Source organism: Acinonyx jubatus, chromosome B2, assembly GCF_027475565.1.
Source record: "Acinonyx jubatus isolate Ajub_Pintada_27869175 chromosome B2, VMU_Ajub_asm_v1.0, whole genome shotgun sequence".
NCBI lineage: Eukaryota > Metazoa > Chordata > Mammalia > Carnivora > Felidae > Acinonyx > Acinonyx jubatus.
Genome location: NC_069385.1, coordinates 88,404,835 through 88,423,902, shown reverse-complemented (window position 1 = coordinate 88,423,902; position 19,068 = coordinate 88,404,835). Strand labels below are relative to the sequence as shown.

At 37.3% G+C, this 19,068-nt stretch overlaps 1 protein-coding gene across 5 annotated transcripts in view; it reads left to right on the top strand.

Moving 5' to 3' along the window:
• ADGRB3 (adhesion G protein-coupled receptor B3) overlaps window positions 1–19,068 on the top strand; it is a 727,056-nt gene that overhangs the window by 352,949 nt on the left and 355,039 nt on the right. For all 5 annotated transcript variants that reach the window (XM_053222612.1, XM_053222611.1, XM_027057493.2 and 2 more), the window contains one exon: window positions 7,781–7,975. In XM_053222612.1, the coding sequence (XP_053078587.1) occupies window positions 7,781–7,975 (195 nt within the window). The remainder of the gene's footprint in view (window positions 1–7,780; window positions 7,976–19,068) is intronic.

Below are 19,068 nucleotides of genomic sequence, written 5' to 3'. Positions count from 1 at the left end.
CCTGAACAGAAAATTGCAAGTAGTTATCAATGACAGGACTAGAGTTCAACCTGGTGGTACACATCTTCTTGACAAGCCAGCTGCCTTCTACTCTGAGGGTCAGTGGCCCATGCTGTGTCTGTACCATGGTTAAATATGTTAATGTCACTCCACAGCAAGGCACTTGGAGATTTAAGAGATATGCAAGGGCTAGATCATTGGTTGATGGCTGCCACTGAGGGAAGATGGGGAGAGTAATGAAAGATTAAAAGAGGAAGAAATAAAATGCCTAAATATGTTTTTTAGCATAACACAGCGTAAATAGAGTATGTCTCTGGAGATATTTATTTTATCAAAATACTTTTAGACAAAGTTTTAGAGCCTAAAGCAAAGGTTCTGAAGTGTCAAGATGATTTGTTACATACTTTTTTTTAGAAAATTCATAACTTTTGGATTAGTTCAGATTGATTGCATACTTTAAAACATTTGTTGGCATATATCTTAATGGGAAATTGATAATTATAGTTATTATGTATTAACCTTTCTATTTCAATACTTTCTGGTGTGTTCTTTATTATTTCATACCCTTTTGATAATTTAATTTTATCACAAATGTAGCAATAGGATGATAAAGATTGACCTTTTTATAAACAAGTAAAAGTATAATAGATCATTGCTATCTCTTTACCCTTTCTTACTTTGCCATTTTTCCACATTGTAAGATGCTATTCTTCCCTTGAACTGTGAGATAAACAAATATGAAAATTGGTGGCATATTTCTCTAGCCATCAATTTAAGCCTTGCCTCTTACTAGTTCATTCTGCTGCTGAAGATCCAGCTGAGAGATTTTTTTTTGGTTGTTTTATTATTATCTATCTATTTATTTAGATTTTTATTCTGAAGGGGAGAGTGCAAGCAGGGGAGGGGTTAGAGAGAGAGAGGGAAGGAAAAAGAATCCCAAGCAGGATCAGCACTGTCAGCACAGAGGCTGATGTGGGGCTCATTCCCACAAACTGTGACATCATGGCCTGAGCTGATATCAAGAGTTGGACCCTTAACTGACTGAGCCACCCAGATGGCCCTGTTTATTTATTTTAAAAATAAAGCTAAAGTAATCTAGCTTCTATCCATGTCACTGAACATCTCTAAAGTTTAGAGACAACTTCTTAAGCTAAAATGTCCTCATTGAAACTTTTTTTAGTTTCATTTAGCATTATTTCATTCAGCATTATACTCTCTTGATCCATCCAGGTTGTTGCTAATGGCAGGATTTCATTCTTCTTTATGACTGACTAATAGTCCATTGTATAAATACACCACATCCTCTTGATCTGTTCATCTATCAGTGGACGTGGGATGCTTCCATAATTTGGCTATTGAAAATAATGTTGCAATAAACATAGAGATGCATATATCTTTTTGAATAATAGTGTTTTCATATTCTTTGGGTAAATCCCCAGTAGTGGAATTACTGATCATAGGGTATTTCTATTTTAAATTTTTTTGAGCACACTCCACACTATTGTCCACAGGGGCTGCAGCAGTTTGCATTCCCACCAACAGTGCACCAGTGTTCTTCTTTCTCCACATCCTCACCAGTACTTGTTTCTTGTATTTTTGATTTTAGCCATTCTGACGGCGTGAGGTGATATCTCATTGTGGTTTTGATTTGCATTTCCCTGATGATTAGTGTTGTTGGTATCTTTTCATGGTATGTTGGCCATATATATGTAAGTCTTGAATGTCTGCTCATGCCTTCAGCCCATTTTTAATTGGGTTGTTAGTGGTTTTTTTGTTGTTTAGTTGCTTAAATTCTTTCAGATATGTCATTTGCAAATATCTTCTCCCATTCACTAGATTGTATATTAATTAGTATTAATTAGTACATTATTAGTTTGTTTCCTTTGCTGTGCAGAAGTTGTTGGGGGTTGTTTGTTTGTTTGTTTGTTTTTTGGTATAGTCCCAATAGTTTATTTTTGCTTTTGTTTCCCTTGCTTCAAGAAACATATGTAGAAAAAAGTTGCTACATCTGATGTCAGAGAAATTCCTGCCTTTGGTCTCTTCTATGATCTTTATGGTTTCAGGTATCACATTTAGGTCTTTAATGCATTTTGAGTTTATTTTTGCGAATGGTATAAGAAAGTATCCCCATTTCATTCTTTTGCCTGTAGCTGTCCAGTTTTCCCAGCACCATTTTTGAAGAGGCTGTCTTTTCCTCATTGCATATTCTTGCCTCTTTTGTCAAAGAGTAATCATGGGTTTATTCTGGGCTCTCTATTCTGTTCCATTGATCTATGTGTCTGTTTTTGTTCCAGTACCATACTGTTTTGATTACTAAAGCTTTGTACTGTATCTTGAAATCTGGGAACGTGATACCTCCGATTTTGTTCTTCTGTTTCAACATTGCGTTGGCTATTTGTGGTTACATAAAAAGTTTAGGATTATTTGTTCTAGTCTCTGAAAAAAATCATGTTGGTATGTTGATATGGATTGCATTAAATGTGTAGATTGCTTGGGTAATATAGACATTTTAACAATATTGGTTCTTCCAGTCCGTGAGTATGGAATATCTTTCCATTTGTTTTATAGTTTTCAGAGGATAGGTTTTTTACATCCTTGGTGAAGTTTATTCCTAGGTATTTTATTATTTTTGGTGCAATTGTAAATGGGATTGTTTCTTAGGTTCTCTTTCTGCCCCTTCATTATTAGTGTATAGAAATGTAGTGCCTTTCTGTATATTGATTATGTATCCTGTGACCTCACTGAATTCAGTTCTAGTAGTTTTTGTTGGAGTCTTTAGGGTTTTCTATATGTAGTATCATGTCATCTGCAAACAGTGAAAGTTTTACCTCTTTCTTACCAATTTTTATGCCTTTAATTTCTTTTTCTTGTCTGATTGCTATGATTAGGACTTCCAGTATTATGTTGAATAAAAGTGGTGAGAGTGAATATCCTTGTCTTGTTCCTAACCTTAAAGGAAAAGCTCTAAATTATTTACCATTAAGTATGATGTTAGCTGTGGGTTTCTCGTATATAGCCTTTATTATTTTGAGGTATGTCCCCTTAAACATACGTAGTTGTGGGTTTTTATCATGAATGAATGTTGTACTTTGTTAAAAGCTATTTCTGCATCCATTGAGATGATCATATGTTTTTTTCCTTTATTTTATTGATGTGATTTATCAATATCAATCAATGTGATGTTTATTGATTTGTGAATACTGAGCCACGTGTGCATCCCTGGACTAAATCCCACTTGATCCCACTTGAACCACTTGAATTATTCTTTTTAATGTATTGTTGTATTTGGCCAGTTAATGTTTTGTTGAGAATGTTTGCATCTATGTCCATCAGAGATAATGACCCATAGTTCTCTTTTTTTGCGGTGTCTTTATTTGGTTTCAGTATTAGACTAATTCCAGCCTCATAGAATGAATTTGGAAGCTTTTCTACCTCTTCCATTGTTTTGGAATAGTTTGAAAACAATAGGTATTAACTCTTCTTTAAATATTTGATAGCATTCACCTGTAAAGTCATCTGGTTCAGGACTTGTGTTTGTTTGAGTTTCATTGCTGGTAATTGCTCTGTTCAAATTTTCTATTTCTTCTTGATTCAGTTTTAGGAGTTTATATGTTTCTATGAATTTATCTATTTCTTCTAGGTTGTCCAATTTGTTGACATATAATTTCTGTAATATTCTCTTATAATCCTTTGTGTTTCTATGATGTCAGTTTTTACTTCTCCTCTTTCATTTCTGATTTTATTAAGTTCTCTCTTTTTTTTTAATGAGTATGCTGAAAAGTTTATCAATTTTGTTGATCTTTCCAAGAACAAGCTCCTAGTTTCATTGATTTGTTCTATTTTTTTTCCTTTTTTAAGTTTCTAGTTTGTTTATTTCCACTCTAATCTTTATTATTTCCTTCTTTCTTCTGGTTTGGGGTTTTGTTTGTTCTTTTTTTTTTTTTTCAAGATTCATTAGGTGTAACGTTAGATTGTTTAATTGAGCTTTTTCTTGCTTCTTGAGGCCTGTATTGCTTTAAACTTTCCTCCTAGAACTGATTTTGGACCATTTTGTTTTCATTTTCATTTGTCTCCATCTTTTTTTTTCCTCTTCTTTGGTTTCTTGGTTGGCCCATTCATTGTTTAGTAGCATGTTATTTAACCTGTATTTGTGTTTCTCCAGATTTTTCTTGTGGTTGATTCCTATTTCTATAGCATTGTGATCAGAAAAGATGCATGGTATGACTTTGATCTTTTTTAATTTGTTGAGACTTGTTTTGTGACCTAATAGGTAATCTCTTTTGGAATGTTCCATGTGCATGTGAAAGACTGTATATTCTGCTGTTTTAGGATGGAATCTTCTGAATATATCTGTTAGGTCAATCAGGTCCAATGTATCATTACAAGCCACTGTTTCCTTGTTGATCTTCTGCTTGGATAATCTGCCCATTGATGCAAGAGGATATTAAAGTCCCCTACTTTTATTGTATTATTATCAATTATTTCCTTTATATGTTTTTAGCTGCTTTGTGTATTTTGGTGCTTCTATGTGGAGTACAATATTTACAATTATTGTATATATATTCTTGTTGAACTATTCCCTTTATCATTATATAGTGTTCTTCTTTGTCTCTTGTTACAGTCTTTGTTTAAAGTCTATTTTCTCTGACATAAATATTGCTACCCTGGCTTTCTTTTCAATGCCGTTTGCATAAAAAATGTTTTTCCATTCTTTCACATTCAATCTGCATGTGTCTTTATGTCTGAAAATAACCTCTATTGGAAGCATATATATGGACCTTGCTTTTTTTATCCATTCCATCACCCTATGTCTTTTGATTGGAGCATTTAGTTCATTTTCATTCAAAGTGATTATTGACAAGTGTGTACTTATTGCCATTTTGTTACTTGTTTTATAGTCACTTATGTAGTTCTTTTCTGTTCTCTCTAGCTCCTTTCTCTTAGAGTTAGATAGCTTTCTCTAGCGATATACTTGGATTCCTTTCTTTTTTACATATTTATTACTGGTTTTTGATTTGTGGTTACCATTAGGTTTGTATATGGCATCTTCTACATATAGCAGTTTCTGTTAAGTGAACTTAAGTTAACTTAAATTTGAACTAATTCTTTACTCCTCTTCCTCTGTTTTATGTGCATGATGTCATACTTTACATCCTTTTATTTTGTGAATCCCTTGAGTTATTTTTATAGATATATTTATTTTGGCTGCTTTTATATTTCCTACTTTTCTTACTGCTCCTTATGGTCTTTTATTTCCACTCAAAGTCCCCTTTAACATTTCATGTTGTTTTGGTTGCATGGTCATGAATACCTTTAACTTCTGTTTGTCTGGAAAACTTTTTATCTCTCCTTCTATTCTGATTGACAGGTTTGATGGATGGCATATTCTTGGCTGCTGGTTTGTTTTGCTTTGTTTTGTTTTGTTTTGTTTGTTTTTTGGGTTTTTTTTCTTCAGCACCTTGGTATATCATGCATTCCCTTCTGGCCTACAAACTTTCTGCTGAAAAGTCAGCGTATAACCTTATGATGTTTCCCTTGTATGTAACTTTTCGTTTCTCTTGCTGCTTTTAAAATTCTCTCCTTATCACTACTTTTTGCCATTTTAATTACTATGTGTCTTGGTGTGGACCTCCATGGGTTGATTTTGTTGGGGAGTCTCTGTACCCCATGGATCTAGATTTGGTTACCTTCCCCAGATTTGGGAAGTTTTCAGCTATTATTTTTTCAAATAAATATTCTGCCTCCATTTTCTCTCTCTTTTCCTTCTGGGATCCCTATAATGTGAATGTTATTATGCTTGGTGATGTGACTGAGTTCCCTAAGTTTATTTTCATTTTTTTTCTCTTTCCTATTCAGTCTTTCTTCTCCAGGTCACTAATCCATTCTTCTGCTTCCTCTAGTCTACTATTTATTCCATCTTTTGTAATTTTTATTTCATTACTGAGTTCTTCATCTCTGATTGGTTCTTTTTTATGTTTTCTGTTTCTTTGTTAAGGATCTCAATGAGATTCTCCACTCTTTTCTCAAGTCCCATGAGTAACTTTATGACCATTACTTTAAATTGTCTATCAGCATATTCCTTATCTCCATTTCATTTAGGTCTCTTGCTATGATTCTGTCCTGTTATTTCTTTTGAGACATATTTCTCTATCTCTTCATTTTCTCTAACTCTCTGTGTCTGTTTCTATGTACTGGGAAAGTTAACTACTTCTGTTCTTTGAAAGTAGTGGCCTATGTAGAAGAGGTCATATTACAAGGTCCCCTGTTCACCAGAACTTGGTGCTTCAGGTGTATCTCCTATGTGTGTTGTGTGCATCCTACTGTTGTAGTTGAGCCACTTTTGCCTCAGTCCCATAGTCTGCAATGGCTCTCTTGCCTGTTGTGGGCAGGGTTTGATCCCTGTGTTGTTAGTTGACCACTCTGGGACTGCCTTGGGCTTAAGTTGATTCAGGCCAGGCATTTGCCAGAGATGCAGTAGTACCAAAATAAAGGAGAATGTGGGAGGAGGCATGTGGTGCCAGCAAGTTTCAAATGGGAGGGAACCTACAGCTGCTGGGGACCAAGGCAGGCTGGGTTGGAGGGGGTACATCTGCAGAAGTGCACAGGTGGAATGCCTGGTCTCAGGAAGGTTTGTGTGGTTCTGCTATGGAAGGAGAGCTGGACTGGAGTCCTGGCTAGAGGTAGAGTGTCTGCAAGAGAATGCATTGGCATGGTGCACTGTTAGCAAGTTGGGCAGTGAGTGTTGTTGGCCTGGAGCTGTTTCCTAAAGGTGGCTGTATACTTATGCTGGAAGGAATGGGAGGGAAATGGAGCATTCCAGCTCCTTTGTTCCTGGAGAAGTCTACCAATTATCTCTACCCCTCCAGCACAAGCTCTGAGATTAGTATACAAATTTTCCTCCCGTAAACCCCAGGTGTTTTTCAGACTGCTGCTTCTCTGCTGTATCTCTGTGGGGCTGTTTGTTGTATTGTCTCTTTAAGGGAAGGAATTCCGTTTCCTCTCACCCTCCTGGCTCTCCTACTTATTTACAGTTCCAAGTTTTAAGCACTGCTGATTGTAAAAACTCACGAAATTCAATATTTGGCCTTCTGGTTTTCAAAGCCAAATGTTATGGGGATTTATCTTCCCTGTGCATGCTCCCTGGTATGACAGTCTCTTCTCCCTCTTATTCAACTCCTCCCATGTACAGTCCTGTGTCTCGATCTTTCCCATCCTCTTTGATGTAGCCTCTTCTCTACATTTAGCTGTGGAAAGTTTGTTCTGCCAGTGTTTGGGTCATTTTCTGGGTTATTTACACTTGTGTGGGTGTTAGCTAGTTGTATCCAAATGACGAGGTGAACTTAGGGCCTTCCTACTCCACCATCTTACCTGGAAGTTTGAAAAATGGATGTTTTGAAATGTTTATGATCTCCTGTCTTTGATCACACCTTGCTGAACTATCTCACTTGTTTATCACATGCAAAAGTATCTTTTTTACTTCTGTTAAAAACTCAAATTAATACAGACTTTCCCCAATGCATTCTAATGTGTGTTCTGAGTACTAGAAAAGGCAAGTCTGTCATGCCTGCCAAAGTGTATACACTTGTTAGGTTTTTTCATGCCAGATACTTATCCATCTGAGTGTGAGATACACAAAATTTACAGTGTTGAAATCCTCCCAACTATTGCAATGCTATTTTAAAGTTGACTCTGCAATTTTAAATAAGTTTGTTTGGTGAAAATACGTAAATTAATAGTAATGAAGATTCTGATGTTCATTCTGTTCTTTTGACCATCACAGATCAAAGAACACCTTGCTAAGGGGCAAAGAATGCTGGCAGGTGATGGAATGTCCCAGGTGACCAAGACACTGTTGGATTTAACTCAGAGGAAAAATTTCTATGCAGGCGATCTTCTGATGTCTGTGGAAATTCTCAGAAATGTGACAGACACATTTAAAAGGGCAAGTTACATCCCTGCATCTGATGGAGTCCAGGTAAGAGAGACAATCCCCTGAAGGAAAAGACTAGTGAAGATGGTCTCAGGTTTTGGCCCTGAGAAGCCAGTGCTGCAGCTACTTTGGAGACATTCTGGCCTGCAGGGAGAGAGTGCTCACTGCTGCAGGAGACATATTCAGGTTGTGCTTAGTGTGAGCTCTGGAAATGACCTCAATTCCCTTAGTCATTGTATACCTCAGTGTCCTCAACCATAAAATGCACATAATACACCTCAAGGAGATACTGAATGAGAATGTGTGTAAAGTGGTTTGAGCCCTAAGATAAAAGGCACTATAGCAAATCCAAGGTTGTATCATGGATATTTTATTCCCACATTTAATATCACCATCTTGCCATAGGAGACTATTAAAAGTACATTAAGCGTAATGAAAGCACATTAACTATAACATGCAAAGAAGACACAGTTTAAGTTTTGTTTGGGGTTTTGCTATTAGAAGGAGGAAGGCCATATTTAATTTTGTGGAACCATGGCCTGAAAATCTCAAGCAAACAGAGAATTGTTCTGGATAGGAAAATAAAAATTCAATAACTCCTCACAGCATGTTTTTCTTGTCATGGAAGACTTCTAGAGCAACATCGTTTATTTCCATAATAAAGTTTAAGTACTCACCCAATTTCAGTATTGCCTTTGCCATTAAAACAAAGCTCGTTGAATGGCAAACAAAGCACATTTAATGCAGCTCCTGTTTGCATTTCAGATTAACTCTTTTTGTGCTATAGGCTAAAATATACTCCTGCCAAGAATGCTGAGTTGATTTCTGCATTTCCAGCATAATGTTCTTCCTGTGTCTCCGCATAAAGTTCATTAAAATAAAAGTTTGGCAAAACTCCCGGATTAGGTAGTTTTCTTTCAGCCTACTCTTCATTTGGGAATTTTATTTGCATTTCACTTGGGGAATGCAGAGTGTGTTTTTTGTTTTGTTTTGTTGGTTGGTTTTGTTTTGCTTTGTTTTGTTTTAATCAGCTATTTAGGGAAAGAGGAAAAGAAGAGTTTTTGAAATCATGGAATCGTTATAAATGATATTGATGCCCTGATTTGTATAGAGGTACATGTTTTACTTAAATTGTGTGCATATATTGCTGAAAGTAACTGCCATGAGAATTACTGGTGCTTCGTTTTATATTATATCACCAGCGTCCAGGAATACAGTTTTAATTGTAAAAATATGTGGGATGGAAGATTACCGTCCATCATTTGAGCATTTCAAGCACTTCTTTTTTAATAAAGAATGAAACAGTTTTCCAATTTTACAAAATTAATAAAGTAAGCCAAGTAGATCTTTTCCCTGTAGTTCTGAAATAATTCTATCCATTAGAGTTTACATTAAAAAATGTCTGAAGACCTTGACGCAAAATAGAAGTTGTAATTTCAAAAAACTTCAGACACTTATGTTCATAATTGAAACATCAGGCAAATGCTGACCCAAATAATCTCTAGGGCCTCCTTTAACCTTCAAAGAGTGTAGGGCTTTAAGATTTTTTTAGATGCTGAAACTGAAGGAATTAAGATTACCAGGTTATATTGGGAACATATTTCGATTGAGCTACTCATTAGAATGCATTGACTCAATGAACAATGAGTTTAACCAGAAGCTTAGTCATGGACATTAGCTGGCTTGACTTAAATAGAGCAGTTTGGCTGATTATTTTGTTGTCATTTTGGCATAGCCAGAAATAAGTCCCTCCATTTCCATCCCACGCTCTCATTAATCCTCGACATTACACAAAATTCTCAGCACATTGGTGTCCTAGTCATCCCTTCACAAACAGGAACTGCATTTTTCTATTTCATTGTCTTTACTTGTGTCTCTTCAGACCCCTGGAATGCCCTCCTCTTCTGGAATTCCTTCTTCTTCCATCTCTGTCTGCCAAAATCCTAGCCCACCCAGATCTAGCAAGTCTTTCTGCATGCCACACCAGCAAGCCACAAACTCCATCTGAAGATGATCTTTCTCTTTTCTGATATCTCAGACAGTTTTGCACCTCTTTTATTCTACTTTTCACCATTTTGTAGAAATCCTTTATACATACTTATTGTCTTTGCTTGATTATAATCTCTGGTTTATAGCCTTACTCAACATCACCTGTACCTTACTTTAAACTTCAGTCTCTGAAACAGCCCTTCTGTTTCCAAGGGCTCTGGGCATTTCTGATCGGGTAGCACCTCAGATTAATATGGCAAAACCAAACTTATCTTGAATTGCAAGTGTTCTTGCATATTCTACTTTTCTTTGTAGACTTAGCAGTCTTTACACTGGAATTGAAATGTTATCTTGACTTTTCCTTATTTTCCTTTTTTATAGGTGTGCCTACACAGTGTCTCTTCTAACCATTCCTTCCTCTCTTTTCCCACTTCTATTATCCTAATTTAGCCATTAATTATCTCAGCCTGTGTTGTTTCCATGGTGTTTTTCCTTTCATTCTCCCTCAGATCTTTAACTACATCTCTGTTCATCTTGTATGTAACAGTCCTATTGGTTAGCCTAAGACAGCTCTGATTATGTCACTCCTTAGATCAGAAACTTTCATTGGAGCTCAAAGGCATCCTGAATGACAACCCAAAGTCTTTATGTTGTCTTCCTGTACAATCCACAGTATGTTAGTTACCTACGTTTATAGCCAAATGCATGGTTTACTCTTCCTCTTCACAGACTTGTGCCAAATGAACCACTTCCCGCTTCTTTAATGCACTGTATGTTCTTAGCCCTTGATCTTTGCCTCTTCTGGGCTTTCAGACTGGATTGGTCTGTCCCAGTTGTCTAAAGTAATTTTTTGGTAGTCTGGGCCTCTGAATTCTCATAGCACTTTCTTTCCTGCATCTCTTTATATCTAATATTATTAGAACTCACTACTCACTACTAAACCTTGAAAAAGACATTTTCCTGATCCATCTTTGGATCTCAGCTGAGCTCCAGAACACCCCCCTCCTCAAACAAGATTTCACATAGAATCTTAACAATGAAATTAGTGCTTACATAGGTAATACATGTTTTTTTCTCATCTTTTTTTAAACTGGGAAGTGAGCAAAGACCAAAGAAAGATTAACCAAAACTATTTAAAGAAAATACATTCTTTTCAATGTAGTTATGAGCAAGACATTTTAGTTAAAATGCCTAGTAATGCTGGATTCACCACAAGATTGATTTGATGCATTGATGAGCATGAGATAGAGTAGCTACAACCTGTTAGAGTTGGGGAAACAGCAAAGTGTGTTTGTATGTTTTGGAATTATAAAGCATGGTAGTAGTTTTATTTTTGGACACTGGTAGAAAAAGATATTCCAAAAGTCTTTTCCCTCCAGACGTTCTTTTCCGAACCCTGGTGCTTTGCCATATCTCTGTCTCACTATGTTCATTCTCTATGTAGTTTATCCTTCCTGCTTCCAATTCTGATGCAAGTTTCTTCCAGATCCAGCTCAAAACTCCCTTCTACTCAAAAGTCTTCTCAACAAATCCCAAGCATAATTCAAATTTTTCCTAATTGTTTGGCCTCTTGAAACCTTGTAAATATCTCTGCTTATAGTACATCTCTCACATAACATTGTAACAGCTCTCATAATATTCTGTTTATTTGTTTCCAGTGCTTTTTTTCAGCAGTAGAGTTTAAGCTTGTTGAAAGACTATTATGTCTTGAAGCATAGTAGAGTTTCCAATATTTGTTGAAGGAATTAATAAGGGAATAACATAATAATATTAGGGAAATTTACATTGTTCACACACACAGACACACACACACACACAGACACACACACACGCATACAACTCAGAACATCCAATTTAGAGAGAGAAAGAAAAAGAGTGGAAAGCATGTCCATTAACTTATTTTTTAGCCCCTGGGAAAATGTGTAGTGAGTCTCATTCTATCAGTAGAGGATTGAGTTTGCAATGCACACACTGGAACTTTAAGGCTTGGCAGAATTAAATCAGTCATATACAAGTTAAAATTCCAGCTTGTCTAATAACTATCTTGGTGTCTTCAAACACATAACTTAATATTTCTCTACCTCATTTATTCATATCAAAATAAGAAATAAAGAAGAAATAGTAGTATGGTCTAATCTCATTATTCATGGCAGTTATATAAAGTTGCATAAAACACTGAATTAATGAATAATGAACGATTTACTCCTATGGAAAATACAGGATGAAATTCCTTTGAGAATCTGTTTATACCATTTTCACCAACCAGTTAATGCATGACCTTGTTTTATGTGTGTTACTGTTAAAAGACATAATTTTTTAAATGCTTGTTTATTTTTGGGAGAGAGGGAGATAGAAACAGAGAGAGAGGGGGAGAGGTAGAGGTGGGGGGGACAGAAGAGGATCTGAAGCGAGCTCTGAGCTGACAGCAGAGAGCCCAATATGGGGCTCAAACTCCTGAACTGCCAAGCTCATGATGACCTGAGCCAAAGTCGAATGCTTAACTGAACCGCCCAGACACACTAAAAGACATAATTTTTAATTATTAACCATTAACATTGAACTCACAGCTAAGAAACTATAACTCATGTAGAAAAAGTTTTCCTAATACATACATTTTCTCTCTAAGGCACATGATGGTCTTCTTGAGTTTAGGAATACTAAATAGTCCTTCAGCACTGTGCTGGGGAACATTTCGAACCATGAAATCACCAACAAAAAGCATTAAAAACAATGAAACAAACAAACAAAACCAACCTGGGGATTAAATTGGCTATAAAAAGGAACTTGTTTGTAGTATGTGGACTGAAACAAAAAGTCAGAGCATTGCTATGTTTGACCTCAGCTGGTTACATGTGCATTGGGTGACCCAAATTTTTCCTACTCTCTACATGTCTGTGAATGACCATAAAAGAACTATGAGTTTTGATTTTGGGGTTACGAATAAATTTTAGCAAGTAGTTGATTTGCAAATATGGAATCCATGAAAAAAGAAGATTGACAGTAACTGTTTTCCAGGGTTGTTGTGAAGCTTATCAATAATACAGGTTAAATACATAATAATCCGTGCAAAAAAAATTGTAAATTTTCTGGCAGATTACACAGGTACTCCATAATTCCATTATTTCTAGTATTATAACTCTTAACATAAAAGTAAAATATGGGCCTTGTTCTCAAGCCACTTACAATATCATGGAATGGGGAAGAAAAAAAAAACCTTATGAGTGAGAGTAGCCTATAGTGATGAAGAAGAGAGATATAAGTATAGTATGTTTAATTTCTAGAAGTTCTAGAAACATAGAGATCTGGAGTGCAGCAGTAAGAAGATAATTTGTGGGAGATTTAGGACTTCAAATAGAATTGGAGAAATAAGCTTAGCACAGAGACAGTCATCAAACTGTGTAAACAAAGGCATAGAAACGGCATGAGTGTGGCACGTTCAAAAGATCAAGGTTTCTAGAAAACAGGTTGTATGTTGGAAAATGCAGATCATAAGGACAGAAGAGTCAAGGCCAGAGAAGGGTTTGGACTTGATTCTTTATAAGTGATATTTTTGGAAAGATGATCTGGCAGAGGTAGATAAGGTGAATTAGTGAACAGAGGAAGATTGGGGGAAAGAACACCATGGAGAGGCTACAGCAGTGATCTAGAGGTGAGGAAAGAAGAAAACGTGCTTTAATGACAGTGGGTCAGAAAAGGATGAGTAATCTTTTAATGGAAAGAAAGGGAGGCCCTTGAGATAATTTATATTTGGGGAATAAAGAAGGAAAATGTTGGAAAGAATGGAGGCATCCACAAAAACTCATCATGTGTTGTGACCCTCAAACTCACTGAAAGCATGTACTGATCTCTATCCAGGCATCTGTTTCCTAACAAAACTTCTGTTGATCTAAATCAGTGTTTTGCAAATTATTTTGACTGTGACCCACCGTGGGATACACAGTTCACTTCCATATATAATTGAAAACCGGAGTTTAACAAAATAATATTTACCTTTAGTGTGTGTGGTGCACTCAGGAATTTTCTGTTCTTTTTTCTTTTTTGTTATGAAAAGTTGGTCACAACCCTCTATCAGGTCACCACTTAATGTCTGAAAGTCACTTGTTTATCTAACACATCCCCTAGGCTTCAGAAGTGTATTTCCCAATCATTGAGATGAAACAGAGAGCTCAAACCTCAGCTTCCAGTCTCTTTCTTAAATGCAAACCATATTCTAAATACAATTTTCAGAGTTAAGTGACCAAGGAATTAAATGGAAAGTAGAGTTAGTTATTTCAGATTAGTCAAACATCTTCTCTTCTAAAACTCTTGATGAGCAAACATGTATGCTACACTGTGGGCCTGCTTCATGCTGCCCATCAACAGTGGCAGGTCACCCAGTGAGATCTTGGGCATTGCTTCTCCCATGGTTTCAGTGTGAGACACTTTTACCTTTTGCATACAAAAGACTAGATTGATAAATGTGGAAGCAACTATTACTATGATAATATAATACTATCATGTACTGATAAGCCTCATCTGTGCAAATAATCAAATTCTTTTGACTAAATAATATCCAGCAAGGACTCTTAGTGTTGAAATCATGACACAGCTTTAGCATTCAAGGCACAACCTGGTGCCTTGAAATCCTTTGCTCAAAGAACTTTGTGCAATCATAAATATTAATAGTTTCCTTGAACATAAGTAGGGGAGTTAGGGAAGGCATTAGAGTGTGATGATTAAGAGTGCCTGCCCTGGAGGCAGAATCCTGGACCTCAGGTCACAGCTGTGACACTTACAAGCTATAGGATGCTAGACAAGTTATGTGACCTCTCTATGACTTAATTTTCTCTTCCATCATATGGGGTAATATCACCTACCTCATAGTTAACTTATATATGTAAAACTTACGTAGTACATGGCACATAGTAAAAGCTCAAGGAATGTAGCTACCTTTATTATCTGAGAAGGTGAAATTCTGATGGAGCAAAAACCTGAAGTATCTCTGGATCACAGGTATGGGTTGCCAGTACACCTGTGTACTTTGGTCTCTCTCTTGCAAAGAAAGGAAGGTCAGATGTTTCTTGTGGCACCACCTAGGAAGTATGAGTACTTTTTAATCACTTATCACAGAGGAGAAGGGCAGAGAATGTGTCAAGGAAAATAGGAGTCAGAAATGAAGCATTAGTCCTTAAAGTCGACATTGCAAGGCCATTTGAAAGATAGAGAGCAGGTGGATGTAGAAAGTGGCTTTCATCAATAACCAGGATTTCTAGCTCAGTGGGAACCAAGTTGTGAACAGGACCACAACTGCCAGCTGACAATCACTCCAAGTCATAAACGGCTACTATTTTCAATGCTTAACAGCCTGAGAGGATTTCCTATGGTGCGTGGCAAAGGGAGCCCTGTAGAACTAACAGCTCTTTCTAGGTAGTATTTAAACCCTGCCCTTATTATAAAGGTGAAAATAAGAAATTCAACACCAAATAATTTCCTTAAATGGGTGAGATATTAAGCAACAACTCTTGCTTCACAAGTCAACGTGATTAAATCCCACCAAGAACAAACTTTAGAAGGTGGCTGCTGGCTGAGGGAAACTCACCATCTCCACAGGAGAGTGCAAAGTCTGTGCAACAATCAGGTGGGAAGAGGAAGGGAAGCAAAGAAGTTTCCAGAGTATGTGTAGTACTGCCTACCAATTAGTAAATGCCATGTAATGAGATAAATGATTCCGGTTGGGTTTCAAAAACGCAATAAAACATCTGATAAATAGTTTTATCCCATCAGAATTTCTCATTATTTCCCTTGCAGTTAAGAAAATACTGAGATTTGCATTAGCACAAGGTACAGGCATTTTCCAATTGTGATTCCTTTTATTACCAAAGATTTTTCTTTTAAAAAATTATTGGGGAACGTATTAGTTTGCTAGGGCTGCCATAACAAATACCACAGACTGGGGGACTTAAGTAATAGAACTTTATTTTCTTACAGTTCGTAGATTGGAAATCCAAGATCAAGCGGTTGGCATGTTTGGTTTCTCCTGAGGCCTGTCTCCTCAACTTGCATATTGCTGCCTTCTCACTGTGACCTCACAGAGCCTTTTCCTCTGTGTGTGCAGGCTGCTAATATCTCTGTGTGTCCTGATTTCCTCTTCTTATAAGGACTTTCATCAGATTGGATTAAGGTCCACCCTAACAGCCTCATTATAACTTAATTACCTCTTGAAATGTTCTGTCTCTAAATATAGAGACATTCTGAGACACTGCTGGGGGTTAGAGCTTCAACATACAGATATGGGGTGGACATGATCAGCCCATAATGGGGAATCTTGACAGACTCTGAGAATTTCCCTTTAGCAGAGGCATGTGCCAGGATCTTACACCAGGACAGAACCTACTGTGGCGGCCACCTATAGAGTTGCCAGGGATAAACTCAGGATATGTGCATGCATCTTACACACACTGGTCCTTTGATGTATCAGCCGGGTCTGCCCAAATTTGGGCTTCTTAAGAAGCAGCCCCTGTCTGGATCTGAGGATGATTTCACCACAGAGTTATATTTGTATAATTTTGGCTGCTCTACCAGACTACCGCTGGTTAATAATACTTAGCATATTTTATCATATTTGTGTCACTAACTTTTTCACCTTTCCTATTTATAAAGGTTATTTATTTATTTTGTGGGGGGTAGTGGCAGAGAGAGAGACAGGAAGAGAGAGAAGAGAGAGAGAACCTGACAGCACAGAGCCCAATACAGGGCTCCATCCCAGGAACCACAAGATCATGACCTGAGCTGAAACCACGAGTCATATGCTTAACCAACCGAGGCACCCAGGAGCCCCTCACCTTTCCTTTTTAAACAAGGATCATAGAGTAGTGCCAATCTCATGCCTGAAAGCACTGAACTTTGGATGGATTCTTTCCCCTTAGCCTCCCCCATCCACTGCACCTCAAAGCATCCCCTCCCTTCTACCTCTTGCTAGAGCACTTGATCCTAAACTTGGCCCAGAAAGACTGGTAGCATTGTGTAAAAAATTGCCCATCCAAGCTATTCAGAAACTCCACAGGCCAAACTGTTTTACATCATGGCAGAGCAACGAGATTAGTGTGAAAGACAGCCAGCGTTCCTGGAACAATGTTCTGATGTAGTTTTCAAAATGAGTCAGAGTTACTGTGAGATTTGTGACTTAAAGAAGAAAAAAAAAAAACAACAACAAAGGCATTCTTTAAGATTTTGGCTTTTTTTTTCCCCCTGAAACTCATGAACATTAAGGGATATTTGCTTCAGGAACCTGCTGTTATATTCCTTAGATCTGGCAGATTGCAGCGGTCATGCTGGGAGAGTGCAGCTCTGCTGGCAGGAGGAACCTTCCGATCACAGCTTGCCAAGTCAGGTCACCCAGACTGCTGTGGATCCCACAACTGACCTGTTGACCTTGACACCCTAATCCTTTTGTCCCCCGTTCATCCCCTGGCTTTCCAGTGGCTCAGTTTCTTTTCTCATATTCCCTATATATTTTGGTCCCAGAAACTGCCAGGGGGCATCCTGGTTAGAATCTCCTGCCTTCCCGAAACCTTGATAGTTTCTCATTGCCAGTGGCCAGTTGATGTGCTGCTTAGGTAAATATTGTAGATAAAAGATTTAAACCACAGTATCACGACTCTTTAGTTGTGTTATTTTATTAGTTGTGTTATTTTGTCTGTTTACCTGTTATAAAAAATAGTTAATATTCTCTTTAAGGGTTGTTCAGTTTTTTAAAAAATACATTATGACAAACTGGAGATTATTTGTATGATGATGTTACTCAGTTTCATTTCTGTATGCTTTTTTGAATAGAAGACTAAGAAGTAGAGTCACAGCCAGATCAGAGGAAGTTGGACACGTTATCCACGCCTTCACCTATAATCTGGGTGTGTTCATGGTTTTGTATATCCCACATGCATATGTTACTGGCTACGTGCATAGAGGCTGGAAAAATACATGAGATGTACTGTGCTACACCTTGAACCCTCTTTGGATTTTTATGCTTATTAAATGTTTCATCTGTCTTCTCTAGATTAATCTCCCCAGTAGAGTATCTTCTTTCTGAATTTATTTGATTCTGTCATCTTTTACTCTTGCTTCTCTTCCTACCTCCTTATCTCTCATCCTTCTTACTTAATTCCTCTTCCTTTCTAGTCTGTCACCAGTGTTTTAACCTTGACTTCTTCCCCTTCCACTCTATTCCTAGTTATCTTTTCTTATTTTTTTTTTATTCCCAAAAGCCTCCAGTTTTCAACTAGGACTAATGATTCACAAATGTTTACCTTTTAAGTTTCCAACTTGTAGTTAAAACAGCCTGCTGGTCCTCTTCTCGTAGATCTATTATAGACTCTTCATACCCAAACTGAACAAAATGAAACTGACTGTCTTCTTTTGCAACACTGCCATTTCTTCTTTGGTATTTAGTGTGGCTAACTGCATCATCATTCTAAATTGCCTGAACTGGGAGCCAAAGACTGATCTTTGATACTGTACTTTCCCTCTTGTGCTATCTGTCACCATGTAATATTGCTTCCCTAACCCAAGCTACCATCATCTCTGCCTCAATAAGCAAGACAGACTACTTTTTGACCTCCTTATTTTCCTTCTCACTCTTCGGCACTTTGTTTTCCACTCAGCAGCCAAAGTCACATTTTTTTATTTCTCATGAAACTCATGTCATATAACTAGAGCCTGGAATCAGGGTCCCACTTTATCAGACCTTTTGCGTATCTTTTCCATTCTGTGTTAATATTCTCCCTCCTACACCCCATCCAACACCCCCCCCCCCCGTTTAAGACTACTCCAGTTTGTAATGGCTTTTTGTTTATTAAAACTTACCTGGACTGTCCCCTCTACCCAGGGCAGCTGTACTTTCTCTTCCCATTTTTTCTTGGGACTCTCTTCCTCAGGTCTTCCCATGGTGACCTCCTTCTTAACATTCTGTTGTTCTCTGCTTAAACGTCACCACACCTTAAAGGTGTTTCCTGCTGAACATTCAACCCAAAGCAGCCTTGCATAAACACGCACACACCCCTCCCCCACCCAGGCACTCTCTATTCCCATAAACCGTCTTATTTTTATATCACCACCTGAAGTCATCTTGTTTATTTATTTATTTATTTATTGGCTTCCACTACCCACTACAGTGT